At 38.7% G+C, this 15094-nt stretch overlaps 2 protein-coding genes across 8 annotated transcripts; one reads left to right on the top strand and one right to left on the bottom strand.

The window, feature by feature from the left end:
- Positions 1–537: 537 nt before the first annotated feature.
- On the bottom strand, positions 538–6737 carry LOC111259263 (uncharacterized). 3 transcript variants are annotated; one of them, XM_022831147.2, is made up of 9 exons: positions 6626–6737; positions 4841–4984; positions 4517–4720; positions 4041–4297; positions 3362–3506; positions 2446–2673; positions 2117–2341; positions 1802–1890; positions 1269–1466 (listed from the first exon to the last, which is right to left on the bottom strand). In XM_022831147.2, exons 2-9 carry the CDS (start codon positions 4901–4903, stop codon positions 1418–1420), a joined length of 1260 nt encoding a protein of 419 aa, XP_022686882.1. In that variant the 5' UTR covers positions 4904–4984; positions 6626–6737; the 3' UTR covers positions 1269–1417. The 3 variants fall into 3 exon arrangements, with proteins under 3 accessions (XP_022686880.1, XP_022686881.1, XP_022686882.1); XM_022831145.2 differs by having other exon boundaries at positions 538–1890; XM_022831146.2 differs by having other exon boundaries at positions 538–1887.
- LOC111259266 (activating signal cointegrator 1 complex subunit 1) lies at positions 6541–13303 on the top strand. 5 transcript variants are annotated; one of them, XM_022831156.2, is made up of 8 exons: positions 6541–6681; positions 7641–7775; positions 8034–8249; positions 8974–9140; positions 9550–9720; positions 10687–10778; positions 12670–12886; positions 13119–13303. In XM_022831156.2, exons 2-8 carry the CDS (start codon positions 7649–7651, stop codon positions 13251–13253), a joined length of 1125 nt encoding a protein of 374 aa, XP_022686891.1. In that variant the 5' UTR covers positions 6541–6681; positions 7641–7648; the 3' UTR covers positions 13254–13303. The 5 variants fall into 5 exon arrangements, with proteins under 5 accessions (XP_022686891.1, XP_022686894.1, XP_022686892.1 ...); XM_022831159.2 differs by having other exon boundaries at positions 6597–6681; positions 7644–7775; XM_022831157.2 differs by lacking the exon at positions 6541–6681 and adding an exon at positions 7000–7135.
- The last annotated feature ends 1791 nt before the right edge of the window (positions 13304–15094 follow it).

Here is a 15094-nt window from a genome sequence, read left to right as displayed (position 1 = left end):
TGAGTGTCTAAAGTGAAATTAGCGCTTGAAACCATATCCCAGAGAACGTCTCATCAAAAGCATATAACTTGCATGGGAGGTCGCTATTAAAGCCATTCAAGTAGTATCCGATAGGATCACGTAATTATATGTACGCACCATCAAAAGATGTTAGAGAACTCTTGTGGCTAATATACAGGCGCATCTCTGAAGATGTCTTCGTTAAACGGCGTGGCGATGAAAAGTAAACCGAAGTTTAATTTTAATTTTGAAGGTAATTTTTTGAAACGTTTGTTCTTATTATATATGGCAATGGCGACTTTAAGCAAAAATGTTAGCAAACGAAGAACCATACGCTTTTTTTTGGAGGACTCATTTTTTATGCATAAAAGGTATCACTTTTATCAACGCCAACTAAAGGTTTCCTGAAATGGAATCATTAACCGGGGTTTCGCCTTAAAATGTAAAGACGAAGAGTATTGGTCGAGAAACAAGCGTAATCGCTGTGCTGTATATATATATATATATATTATATAACACTACAACTCAAGAAGACGCTTTTCTGACACATTATAACTTGACTGTTTTTATTCACATTTTATACAAATTTACATCACAATGGAGGTCGTACACTCAATGAGGTATATTGTTATTCGTCATTACCACAAAACATAATTTATTTCTAAAGCTATAATTAATGAAAGGTTACGATGTTTTCAGAATTGATAATCTTTCTTTACTACTTGAATACACAGCTTCATTAGAACGAATGCAAGAAATGATACACCACAATGGCACGATTCTTACCGAGATGCCTTTCCCTAAGGACGTCTATACAATGCTATTTAAATTGAGTGAATTATTAGCTAAAGCACGCCGAGTTAAACTAGCGTTCGAGTTCCAGACTAAGCTAAATATTCGAAATTCAGTATATGTTTTAACTTTTCACTTCAATTCAAGACTTCATTATAGAACTTGCGCTCCCCAACCTACCGGAGTTTCCTCAATGAGCACCTCTCCATCGCACACCACGAGACTTGTCTGGTGCTCTTCATTGCGCAGTAGCTTGACTTTCTTTGCTTTTAACCCTCTTCTACCACCTATATGAGCGTTCCCATTATTCCGGGGTTGCTTTTTTCCTTGGCTCGAATAAATAAATTTTCGACGCATTCGCACGTGCTTACGTCGACGAGCTTTGAGTACGGCACGTCGAACATCTCTAACCGCCTCAATGCCATGTAGCTCTTGTATATGTGTCATAAGGTCGTGTTCTGTGTAACAGTGTTCTGCACATACTGCACACGTTCGTAGATTTTGGTGCACGAGTCGCAGTTCGGCACGCCGAAGGTCTCCAGATGATTTTGCCTCGAGGTTAGACAGGAAACAAACATTTGGGCTGCCAAAACTGTGATGTTCACGCAGATGGTTCAACAGTAGTTCAGGTATCTTGAAACTGTGCGTGCAGTGTAAGCAAGCAAAAGCGCGCTCTTCCCGATGTACCATGAGGTGGCGAAGCAGCAGAGAATAAGTACCGGAAAAGAAACGGCACAATGGGCAGATGGTATACACTCGATTTACAACCTGTTTGTAGCGTCTTACAATCTTTTCGATTGGTCCCAGCGCCTCCTGTCGTATTGGCCGGCGTTTAGCTCGGCGCCACCGCCCCCTTTCAGTGAAAAAACGGGACGATAAGACATGTGCGGCGGCTTTTTTAGCCTCCGCGTTATAGGACGCAGCCTGCGAATCGCTTCTCTCGGACGTTGTAACGCAGTACTGTTCTTGTTGTGATATATATAATTTATACTCTGTGGGTTGTACGTACTGAACCTGGTGTTGTTCGCCTTGCAACCCTGAATGAAGTGCTTCCGAAACCGAAGATACAGCAGCTTCTAGAAAATCTTGCTCGATCTCCTTAAATAAATACGTATAACTTTTACAAACATACTAATAATTAGATTGCCAACGCTGCATAGTTTCTATCTTACGGTCATGAGCTAAACAGAAAACAGTAATGACACATAAGCAGAGTATAATAGTCTTATAAACACGGAAACGTTCAATTGCCTTCCTTTTTTTTCTTGTATCTATGTAGGTGTACTGCTTTTCAAGACAAAAACAAGTGAACATACATACGTACCTGTTGAGTAGTCTCGATATCTTGATTCTCAACTGTGGCCGTTGCGACCACTTCTTCCTCTGTATACGTCTCAACAAAGAATCCCTCAGGCACTTGCTCATGATTGAGTAATGTTTCCTGTCGTCCCATGCTTCCCCGCGGTGGCAACTCAAAATATTTAGGCTGAGCACCCATATTATCAAGAATGTCTGGACGCGTCTCACGCGTCCATTTGATCTGGAAAACCTTTATTACAGAGCGACATAAAGACAATTGTAGTCAAGTAGGGTAACTGATGTCATATTTAAGCCAAAACATCGTTGTTATTATCCATGTCTTGTAAAGCATACCTTTGACGACTTAAATTCTTCGCTATCAACTTGACACGGAGTTGACACCTTGGCCAATGCAGCACGGAAGCGCTGTTTAGATTCCATCCAATACTGCGGGTGGGTCTCTACCACGTCTCGTTTTTTAAGGCGGTCCCATTCACGAAAGACAATGCAATCATCGACGCGCCACTCGGCGCCATTTTTGTGTGACCAACTCATGGCAAAGGTGCCGGATGAACGATCGACCTGAACAGAATTTCAAATTTTTTAAACAGCCTGCTATATTACTAAAGAATATAACAATATGTTTCAAGACATCTGAATTCCACTGATATGCAGAGTGCATCCGTTCGTTATACGGATAAAGCTCTAATAAGATCTCCTGCAAATGGCACGGATATCAAATGGTCTAGCACAATGATTCTCTCAGGGTATCTAAAAAGTTATACGGCATACAGGAAACTCACCGTTTCCGGAAAGTCCCGTACGATTTATGCTCATTCTTACTTCTATAAATATTTATATTCAGATAGAAGCGTATGTTTAAATAAAAAATAGGCAAAATCATTTGTCAAAAATGTGTTTTAAATAACATCTAACTTTAGTTCTAGCAGACAGACGTCTGACGTATACTATAGTACTTCCTTGTGCATTTTTTTGTTTTCTAGCATTGAAATATATATTACTACTTAGGTATGTGGTAACATAATAAAACAAGAATACACGTTTTTTTTTTTAAAAAAGTCAGGCTTTGATGAGCTTTCTGTAAAGACTGCAGAATTTGTAGAGCACCGAGTGTCTTCGATGTCGTCCTGCAATTTAAATCCATAATAACCATAACTTACGACGATTTCATGCGGAGCTCTAAACTGATACCTAAAAATTATGGAGCTTGCGACATAAGGGTTATATTAAGGTGATAAATGCTGCTTACCCATACGAGTCGATTACCAAAGGTTCCATTGTCAAGATGCGGCAAAAGAAAATCTTGAATAAGCTTTGGTCCTTTCTTTTGTGACTGCGCCGGCGTGCGTCGTCGAGACTTCATGAGGCGAGCTTCAGAGTTAGCGGTAGACCGACTAATATAACAACCAAAATACGAATACACACGCATTATAGCATAACTATTTTTGTATCGAATAGCACAGCCCTTATGGTAAAGATTGTCCGGGTGCGTACCAATACGAGTGAAGTTTAATAAACTGGCTGTTTTATCAGAAATTTAGCATTTTTACATCGATTCATTTTTTATATAAGCCTAGATAGAAATGACGTATCTGTTCTACTTCAGCACTTGTATCAGCATTTTTTTAGACAAAATATTAGGTAATATTGTGTACTATAAAGGTCTCAATAAAATCATAGCATAATTACACAGTTTTTAGCAAAATGGCAATGTATTTAGCGCTTAAGAAGTTGATACATTACGTGTATTTTCAAAAAAATTTATTATATCTCATTTTTCAACTTAGATCATTTAGGCTACACGGAGCACGAAACCCTACGAGTCTACTTAGCTCATTCTAAGTAATTTAATCGCATGCGTATGAGCACTTTATCCTTAAATATAATTAAGTTTTGGTAACTTGCGGTATCTAGGAATTCATAATTACTTTTCATAATCCATGGGCTTTTGCAATGATGGACAAATCCGGTTACGGCCATAGCCTATACCCAAGCCGGATAAATATTCGACTGAAGTATTTCTCGAGGCTCCACCTGCTTTTTTGACGACAAGCACTTCCTGTTCGTTCACCATCACGAACCGTGTATCCGCTGGCTTTTCGGTATCTTCCGTTTCGTTATTAGCATCTTCGAAAATCTCATTTAAGCCTTCCGCATTATCTTGAACCTCAACCACCGACTCTTCCTGCATTAGGCAACGTATGTACAGTAATGCGTACGACAAAGTTGTTTAATTTGTATTCAGCGGTTAATGCTAAGGAACGCGTTATCGTAAATGGGCTGTAAGCAAATGTACTGCTAATATAAAATGGTATCCCATATAACAAACAATACAATCTTTCATGAAAATCCTTCGTAGCACAGTGCGCTCAAACTAGAGCGTCATGAATATGTTCACCCTCACCTGGTGTTCGACTTCTTCGGTCTGATTCAAGTGTTCTTCACCGTCTTCTACGTATATAATATCGGTTGCATCCGCTAAATTTTCTTCTGGCTGGTTTTCTTGTTCAGTTTCTAAACCCTGTACGTCATCCTGCAGTCCAGGGTACAAAACCACCGTAGTTCCATCGGCCCTCTGGCAAATTGATACTTCAGACTCAGGAATGACCTATAATACATAAAGATACAGTAGATTGGCTCTTTCATATATATATATATATATATATATATATATATATATATATATATATATATGTAATAAAAAGAAGCAGCTTGCTTTGTTGCTTACCATATATTCGCCTGTCGCCTGATTCATATAGACATATTCCACGTTCTCCTGGCCCGCAAACATTTTTCTTGAATATTATATTACCCAGCCACTTGTAAGTTGTTTGCGACTGATCCTGCGCGTTTTGAGCAGTGCCACCCCATCCTGGAAAATACTCTGTAATTAACACTAGCGAAATCGAGTACAATTTGTTTGTTTAGCACAGGATACCTGTGCCTGAGTAGAATGTGTGCCAGGGCTCTTTCTATACTTCAAGTAAATTTATTAAAAATGAGAAGCAGTGATACGTCAAAATTTTAAGAAACGTCAATTAGTTACATTTGATTTTTTGCTTTAACATAAAATTACTAAGAAATTTTTAGTGTAATGGGAGACCAATAGACAAAATAAAATGAGAAGCCCATTGCTACACTGCATTAAAAACTTATTGGTGTTTGAGTAAAATAAGCTCTGTTCTGTTACTCAGTACTATTCAAATGCTAGCGGCAAAATATTGACCAAGCAAGCTTTCGATGTGTAGTTTTTCCCATCGTATTACAGTAGCTAATTCTTGCACTTGTTGTCATACCAATAGATAACCTAACAACGAATTAGCTAATTAGCAACATCTGCCAAGATACTCTTGACCCTGCCAAAGAAGACGTTGCGTTATTTTCGACGACCAAAGTTTGTCTTAGCATTTGCTAACCCCATTCATGTTAGGCTGAAAGCTTAGGCGTGATGGGTTTAAATATTCATTAACGTTTAGACATTTTTCGGTAATGGCATCAAGAATTTTTTCATAAAAATCTTCATTATCTAACCTATTACTATGTTTGTTTAGTTGTGTCACTTTTGCAAGAACTGGCCTCGTTTCTGTGAAAACTATATGCACTGTTAACATTTCACAAAATTCTTCAAGGATAACATGTGATTTTTGACGGTTATATACGGTTTAGTACAGTTGAAAATTTGACACTTTTACAGTATCGAATAAATTCTGGTAAGTACCGCTGCTTGTTCTGGAGGTTTGTTAAATAAAGATGATGTAAAATCGCTATTTTCATCGTTCATTTATATAATCATATCAGTTGTGTAATATATGCTATTGCTACTTTGGCGGAGCTTGATCTAACGGACTCTGGCTTTCTCAGATCAAAATTTAATCGCTAAAGCCACTGGGCTGACGGTGGTTTTGCTTATGACCAGTTGTTAAACACCGTGATTGCTGAACCATGTGCTTGTTCAACACAGAACCCATATTGTTAATCTGTAATCAAGCAACATCGATCGACCACTTGAGTGATCTTTATTTGTGCCAGTCTATGTTTATATCTAAATACGGTGTCCCTCGAAATATTGCTGCGTCCTTCACCTAATTATATAGTTCCATAATACAATGGTAAATTAAGAGTTGTCTGAGCAGCTCCGCCATTTTTAGTCAGCGGTTTCAGCTCATAGCAAGCTATGCATTACACCAGGGCTATGCATGTTCGTAGACGAGGCCCATATTCGTTTGCCAAATAATTCAAGTGGGGCACATCAAAAACTGTATATACCCTGCTAAGTTAACCAGGAAAAGTTCAGACTTAACTTTAGGATAACTAAAATTTGGCGCCGTCCAACCGAAAGCGAAACCAAAACTACCAATTCCCGAACCACTAAAAGCGAAACCACTCGTTCGTTAAAACGAACGAACGAACGAACGGTAGCGGCTGCGGACACATTAGATCCCCAACAGGCGGCGAGTTTGTTGACCATAAAATAACACTACATTGGTCTCTTCAAGTTTGTTAACTTACTTACCGTTCTACGAAGAGTTCATGGTTGTACCATTCTAAAACAAAAGACAACCGCTTTTGGTAAGCAGTATAATAAAGCCACACAGACCAAACACGTTGTATTTCCAATTGGATATACACATACAGTAAAATATATCGATTGACTGGCTGCCAACAGCTGATTACGGACAGATAAGCGAGTCAGGTATACCGATAATCAAAAATTTCTCAAAAATTGTATTTGTTCGCACACACGGACACAGCGGCCTCTAAGTGCAGCTATTCGACATGGCGATGGGCAATACAACACGTGTCCAACGATGCGGGACTATCCATGTTTCAATGGCGCCAAATTCGATTTTAGTCATATGATCGTGATATGGTGATTCTTGTACGAATTGAATGCAAAGATAAAATAAAAACTTGTTGCTCTCATGACTTATTGGTAAACGAGTTCGATAAAATCAAGTTTTTGTAAACACAGTAATTTGCTGGCGTATTTTTAATGCTAACACGTGTCAAGCGTAAAGTTACTGTGAGTTGCTGCTAAAATTTCCTGCGTTTTTCTCGCAAATGTGGTTTAGCGTAGTTTCGTAACGCCCATACGCGGTGCCAAGAAAACCCCGAATATCCGAGCTTTCTAGAAACGTCAAAATAGAGACACAAGAACTGTATGGTTATGAGGAATTTAATTATTAAGTTTTTATTGGTTATTTACATAAACTTTTACACTAACTCTAATTTAACCAACAAAAGAGGAGTAAGGCCTATTCAACCGCGATGGGCAAACTTTAGTATATTTTAGTAGCGACATCCTTAGTAATGATTTTAAGAATTTATTAATAGTGTTTAACTCATTTTTGGATTTTAGAATGCGTCAAAAAAAAACATCGTCTTTGTTGCGTAAAATGGCCGTAGGAATATCCGCTGCAGTAGCGATATTGTTAAGGACATAGCTTGTCCAAAACAACCATAACAGATCATAGAGTAAGTACTTTGTGCGCGATATCTAACCTGATTCAAACTTTTATATATTTCAGCAGCTAAAATGGACTGCGGAGTGGATCCGCTCAAATGGGACCTCAAATGGATAAACGGAATTTGTTATCGGCTTCATCCTGAGGTGGATCTTCGCTCTAGAGAGCGAATAATACAACAGTATCCAGAGGAGGATGGTATAGTTCTATTGGATATATATATTTTTAACATACGTCATTAGCCTGAAATTCCGTAATTCATTTTGTAGACCACTATTTTTATTCGTGTTTAAACCCTTTTGTTTCAATATAGACATACTAACAGTTCAAAAAACTGAAGTGACAAACATATCTATATTTTGATGTATGCAAATATGTGTTGTACAGATGTAATATCAAAACTTTCAAGCTTTAAAATCAGAATTTTGCTTGATGCTTTTTATATACATATATAAGACGTCGAAGATTACGTTGAGGACAACGAACCGGGCTGCTCAGGATTCTCTGAGGAGGAAACCAACAATCAGGAGGCAAATATCTGCTTAAGATACCATGTTCCAGATCGCTACTTGGGCAGACTCTGTGGCCAGCAACATTCTCGTCGAAAGGAGATAGAAGCAGATACTGGAGCCTCAATACGAATACCCTCAAAGGGCTCTAATGACGACATTGGTTAGTTTCTATTCCGTCATTTGTTTTTGTTTAACTTTACAAATGCGCACCTTAACCCCGCAGTTTACTACGAGTGACAGGCACAGTCATAATAATATAACATCATAACGTTTATTTACCGTCGATGGTAGAGGTTCAGTTTTACGATTTGTACACACATACATAATATCAAAAGAAATGATATTTGGTTTCACAAGATCGATAATGATTTATTCATGTGTGACGACAATTACAACTTTTATAAGTTTAAACCTGTAAAAGCTTGCGATACCGGTGCTGAATCTACGAGTCTGAGCAGCTCGTCGGATTACTAGGTAAATAAATACTCTAAGAGCCCTATATGGGTGGACTTAGTACATGTGTAGTATCATATAAGTGATTCTGTTTCATCCCCGAATGTGTCATTATGATGCCTATAATGATGCAGTATCTTTCAATAGAAACAAATCAAGCTTTTTTCATAGAGTAGTGGTCGTTTTGTTGAACACATCGAGCTGACACCGCTCGTGCGGAGCTGTTCATATCGACTGAAAGTATCTATATCTAAGCCCGATAGCATTCTACATGCTAAGTAATCCTAATTGTCATCGAAGTGTTTTGTGGGACCATGTTATGAACTTGAAAGAGTAAAATATCTAGGTACTGTCTTATTATTATAGCGGAGGTACTATCGCTGACGTTTTGTCGAAGTAAGCTTACAGCAAGTCACTTGTTTACATTCCAGTCATCCTAGGCAACACGCACCAAAGTGTAGAAGAGTGTTTAGCACGCATTCAAGCCATCGTAAAACAAGCGAGACTACAGGATTGCTTCACGCATTTCATCTCGATCCCGCTTACGTTCGACGTCGTTAAGCGTAATCTACAAGAATTCCAGTGTATGGCAATGGCGGTAGGAACAACAAAATCAGATTTCTTTAAAAGCAAAGCCGATTCTCACCCAAACATGCTGGCGCTTTTATTTATGTGTATTGCTTAATTAGCTTAACCATTTGCCGCTAACGAACCATCTACTGCTAATGTACTTCATTCTTGAACAATTTAAATCTATTTCTATGAGTTAGTCTTCAACTAGTCTGGTCACATGTATGTCTCAACAGTAGGACGATACTGAGCTTGGTCATTAAGAAAAATGGCTGTACCCGAATAACTATAGTGACATATATAAAATCAAAATAGTTTGAAACCGGTAGTATTCAAGAGTGTCGCATTCAATAAATAGCTATGTTTTAAGTCTATTATAGTTGTGGGTAGTTGAGCTGAAATGAACACGCGCAAGTAAAAGCATTACGCGTTTGCAGACATCGTCAACCCTTACGAAGGAGCTATTTGTTCGCCCGTGCAAACTTCATTTGACGATATGTTGCCTCAGCTTACAAGATAAAACTGAGGTTGCCCAAGCGTCGGAGATTTTGCTTGGATGTGAAGACCTGATAGCTGAACACGTGGGAAAAGAACCTATAGTCATTTGGGTAATAGATCTCTTATTTGTCTCTTACCATCGTATACAAGTTACTGTAATTATTTCTATTTAAAATTTATTCCGTTAGGTAATAAGCACGTTAAGAATGTGCTTCCTAAATATATAAAGTTCAAGATCATTTACAAGAGGCTGTGTCGAATAAAAAGCGATTCACTGTTCTCTGTAAAGGCCTTTAAATGTACGGAGGGGCGTTAATCTCATATGTCTTGCCGCTAATGAATTTTCTAAATAAATTAAGTCGTGGAGTGTGAAATGCGAGACAGTAAACTTTAACCAGTTTCTAATCGTAGTTCTTTTACGGTATTTGACTCGTTTCAACCAGGACGGTATATTTACGAATACTAAATTTTCTTCTTGGATGACACGTGGTGTTTCTGGAGTAGTCAACCGCTGTAGTTCCACAATGTGGCTGATATTCATAAACTATTTGATTTTGTGATTTTTCTTGGCTCCTTGCGGTTTGCCTTTTAAAAGCCTAAAGGAGTAAGCGATATCTGATTCCAAAATGTATAAGCGTATATCAAAAATAAGAAAAAAAGTGCCAAAAAATGTCGCACGGTTTTTGGAAGGTTGATTTTTCTCACAAATCACTGTAAAGTATTGATGCATTTATTCACCTGTATACTTACTTTTTCGAGTTGTTCGACCAGTTCTTTCATTAAAAATTACTTCAGACGGTTAGTCCCTACAAGAAAATACAAGGTGTCTGTGTTTCGACTATTCTACATGTCTTTAGGTTTAGTGGGTAAATACGTTACCATTACACCCTCGCGGAGATACAAAACATTGAATTACAAATACGTCGTTTTTGATCAAGTACCTAAAGCTGATATCTGAAAATGTAAACTGCGCCTATTAAAACTCATTTTGAGTTCGTTTTAATATACTGATGAAGATGGTTGGCTACAGCATGCATTTTCTCTCTAATTGTGTTAATTCTTATTTGGTTTCCTAGATTCGTGGCTTAGAAATAATGAACGATGATCCAGATATGGTGGATGTACTGTACGCGAAGATAGTAGAAAAGGAACGAAACGATGCCGGAAGGTTAGCAGCACTAAATGGTGTAAATTAGTAATAATTACTAGCTCTTACTATTGTGAATGACGGTAGCTTTCGCTCGATAGGCAGGTTCAGCAGCCTGGACATAACACTAGTCTACTAAGTCCTCTACTCAAAGCTTCTATAAGCAACTAAAGTCAAGTAGAATAACTTTTTTACTCGCCTACTTTGGCAGCAAAAGTATTAGGCAGGGCTTATTAAAATGGAGAACAAAATTAGTAATAGATAAAAAAGTTAAAAAATGCCAATTGGAAAAATCTGTTATTATGCCGTCTGTTAAGAATTATCATAGTTAGGGCATATTTACAGGTCCTACCTACGAAACTGGCTTGTGTATGCAGTAGACCACATCGCGAATACCTCTTATTATCCAGTTCAGTAAATTTTTTTTATTAGTGTCAGGTAGATCTATGACGTAGTATTATTTGGTAGAAATATATTCTTGTAAGAATTCTGAGAAGATCAGAAACAACGTATTTTTTGGATGATTAAAATTTTAAACTTAATAGTAAGATGACGTAGGGTCCTCGAGAGGCGTTGTACATATCAGACTGTTCTCCGCATCTCATAGATATACATATCTTATTTAGTTCACGAAATTTTTATTGGCACCTATCTTATGCTGGATGCTATGCACTGCGCGTCTGCTTGCAGCATGGCAGGTTGAGACGTTTAGTGCTCCAGATTCGTCGAACCCTACATCCTCCCCCCCCCCCCCCACAAATCTGTCCTCGCGAGACGTTCGTTAAACGTAGGGATAGACAGTAAGTCGAAACGTCGTCCCAAGGTGTTACTGTAACGGGTATAAGCTAGCCGATTTCGTGCCGTGCGGTGGAGTCGAAGAGAGGCAGCGTTGAAGCGATAGGGAGTGCGTTTTGAAAAATAATCCCCGCTGTCTTTAAGAAATCTTATCATCACCATCGTTGTCGAACTCACAGTAAAGCCGAGCTCTACTGAGATTACATGCATTCTAGCTAAAGCTTGCTGGAAAGGGCTACGTCCATAGGTAATCGGGTCGTTAGAGTACAAGATCATCTTCATAATATTTCTGTGCCCCCGGACTCCGTCAGAAACGTCGAAAACAGTAGATGGCTGAAGTTATTACCCTGCGCGAGACCTATGGTCCGAGAGTAGTATGAGCTCTGCCGCTCCATCGTCGATTTTTTTTCTCGTTTTTCTGAAGAATAGCTATTGTAGGCTTTATCCACTGGATTCATTCCGAGGTACAACTTTGCAAGAAGCCGGCACTCGTTTTGGACCCTCCAGGCGACACGGTTCGTTCAATCATAGGAGTGGATACGTATATTCGTTATTCTGCGTTGGTGTATGGCTATGTGCGATAACCGTATGGTAGCTATACGAGCACAAATGCACGATTAAAGACTACAATAGGTCTATGTATATTTCGTGGAACAGATGCTCGTTTTATCCATTTGTAGCGTTTACAATGATTTGCCGTACGTAAAGCCACGGTCATCGCTTGCGGGATCTGACCGCAGGAATTATAAGTGGTTACTAATAGCCTATCGATAATGAGATTGTTTCTCACCTGCCTATAGCGCATAGGAGTTTTATTTTGAACTGCGGTTGCCGCATGCAAGACCGCCTGAATGGATAAACAGGTACCTGCAGTTTCTCATGGTGCTCAGAATCTCAATTTAGACAAATTTGTGTAATATAGTTTAGTCGTTTGTTTCGAACGAGCAATTGCCTTCTGTTGGCCACATATATCTCAAATACGTACAATTAGAGCTCATCACATCGGATCATGTTCAATAAACGCTTCCGGGCTAATATGGAAAATTTGACATAATCAGCTACGAATACGAGTTTTTGGCGGCCGTCTGAACTGGAACTTCTGTGGGATCGATTTCAGATTGCAAGATTTGTGCGATGCGATCGTAACGCGTCTTCGTCAATCTTCTCTAATGGCAGATAATTTAGCAATAGATAGAGATCATCTGAAATTGCATATGACAGTAATGAACTCGAAGTTTGCAAAGGAGCCCCATGCTGTCGTAGACTCCAGCCACAAAGGTCGCCGAGGATCCTGTGAGAATGTTAAAGCATTTAGCGCCAAAAAAATTCTAGAGGTATGAAATTGTCAGTGTTCAATCAAATTTTCATTTATCTATCCAGATAATATATTTTGAAGCTTAGCGTCAAATAGTTATAGCGGTTACTGTCTTTATCGACAGAAGCGCTTATTGTAGTCGTTCGGACTCTGTTGTATAGAATATTCGAAACGCTAGCTTGATAGGCTACTTAAACAATTGTTTATTTAAATATGTAAATAATTAAATAGGAAGTGTGCTTCATTGACAGATTCTCGGTGACCAAGATTTCGGTGAAGTGCAGCTGAACGAGATGCAATTAAACGTCGTGTCACAGGTAGAACCAAGCACAGGCTACTATCGAAATGTAGCCAAACTCGGTCTGCACACAAATTGTCAATGCTGAAACTCACTGACTGAAAAATATCCACCAATAAATTATTATCCGAAGACCAATTTAGACTTTTTTTTCTTTTGATTAATACACTTTTCTACTAACACCATAACGTTGTCGCCCGGGGGACTTCTCTGGTACGTGGGAAAAACTGTGACAAGTGATCATTGCACCTCTCTATTGAAATTAGTAAGGGTACTCTGCATAGATAGTCGGATGGTACGAAATCCGGCGTACACGACAGATGCATTAAAAGTTCCCTCACTTTTTTCTGCCAGCCACATATGTATGTGGTATGGCATTGTCATGGTGGAAGTAAAACGACGCCTTTTCTATTTACAAATTCCGGTCGATTCAAATTTTTCAATGAGCTCTTGTTTGTTGTTGATAGTATCAGTCTTTAGTCAATCGCACTGTAGGGCGGCACCACCTCATTATGCGCGATTTTTTTCCAGTTTCGTCGTTCAACGTCGCCTTATCTATCGTTGTTCTGGGCCTTGCCGTAGAGTGTGGAGCACGTCTCTTGATTTCCTGTTCTTTGCAAGCCGTTGTTGTACGTAACCCATTTTTTCACAATCTGTGATCAACTGCGTCATAGAGGGCTCGATTTCGGTGGGGTTTTTTTAAGTCAAATCTTTCGCGCCAATTCGTGTGGCACCTAAATATCGAGCTTTCTTTGTAACCAGCTTTCTTCAAATCGTGCTAAATGTTCGGTTGGTTCGTAGCATCATGGATATTCACGAGTTGCGACATGACTATTTTTGAGTCATTTCTTTCGACACCCTTCTCTCGGTCATAAACGACACACACACTTACGGTTATAACCAGAATATGTGCATTTGTCCTAATAAAATTGTAAATATAGAGAATTTTTGAAGTCTTAAGCCTAAATAAAAGCGTCTCACATGGACTACTTACTGCCAGATCCCGATTTGCAAGTGACGCCCAAGCCGGTTCGACGCGACTCATATCAGCTGAGATATATAACTAGAAAACGATCAATACGTTTTCGACAACACAATATTATGATTAGAGAAATACTTACTGTTGTTGATGCAGTTTGTTCCATTTCGCACAGATAACCTATGGTACCTACGCTAGCAATCGGAGATGAATCAGTTTTAGCGAGACACTATCCTATCAATCGAGGATTTATCAAGCAGACAGGGGCAATCTCCTAGTGGTACGACACTATTTTATGTTATTACGATCATTTTTGGTCCGTCATTTTCCCCTTGCTGCTCATGCCCTATCGATGAATGAATAACGGATACATTTAGTTAATAACAACAACAACGACATGATAAAAATGAAGATTTTTTTTTTGCATAATATTAAATCATTGCTACAATTATAAATCTTCTGATTACGAATAAACAAAACTATAATAATCGTCGATTGGTGGAATTGTTAGGGAGATGCGATCGTGCCTCCAGATTAGGTTAATGGGATTTTTATATATGACAATAGGCAGACCATTACCAATGCCGTCATCACCATCAATTTGTCGCCGACACTCAGTTTCATTGCGGGTCTTTTGTTGCATGCGATTTAGTGAGCTGACGGAGCGTAATGGAACAGTTCCTCATGTGGTACGTTCACTTTCATTTATTCGGCGGCGAAGTTTATCATTCACATCTTCACATAACCATCATTCTTCATCATATCATTATAATAATTATTATTGTTGTTGTATAATTACCATCATCATCATCATCATTGTGTTGCCATCATTAACAATCATACGTTGATATCACTCGTATCCACCCGTTCAAATTCATTGCAAAAAATCGGCCATGATTATTTTTATGCGTGATTACTCGATCATGTTGTTGTAGACTAGATTATTGTTG

This window comes from Varroa jacobsoni, unplaced genomic scaffold (assembly GCF_002532875.2).
Source record: "Varroa jacobsoni isolate VJ856 unplaced genomic scaffold, vjacob_1.0 scaffold_312, whole genome shotgun sequence".
Classification (NCBI taxonomy): domain Eukaryota; kingdom Metazoa; phylum Arthropoda; class Arachnida; order Mesostigmata; family Varroidae; genus Varroa; species Varroa jacobsoni.
Note: the sequence above shows the minus strand (reverse complement) of the source record. Positions and strands in the feature narration are given on the sequence as shown.

What these genes read in the sequence shown, in the direction of transcription:
- LOC111259263 (XM_022831145.2), bottom strand. Translation starts at nt 4,903, where the DNA reads ATGTTTGCGGGCCAGGAGAACGTGGAATATGTCTATATGAATCAGGCG. An exon ending in AAGCCCATGGATTATGAAAA is followed by an intron (nt 3,507 to 4,040) that starts GTAATTATGAAT and finishes TTGTTATATTAG; the next exon opens with TCGGTCTACCGCTAACTCTG. An exon ending in TTGGTAATCGACTCGTATGG is followed by an intron (nt 2,674 to 3,361) that starts GTAAGCAGCATT and finishes AATTCTGTTCAG; the next exon opens with GTCGATCGTTCATCCGGCAC.
- LOC111259266 (XM_022831156.2), top strand. Translation starts at nt 7,649, where the DNA reads ATGGACTGCGGAGTGGATCCGCTCAAATGGGACCTCAAATGGATAAAC. An exon ending in ACAGTATCCAGAGGAGGATG is followed by an intron (nt 7,776 to 8,033) that starts GTATAGTTCTAT and finishes TACATATATAAG; the next exon opens with ACGTCGAAGATTACGTTGAG. An exon ending in TCCAGTGTATGGCAATGGCG is followed by an intron (nt 9,141 to 9,549) that starts GTAGGAACAACA and finishes ACGCGTTTGCAG; the next exon opens with ACATCGTCAACCCTTACGAA.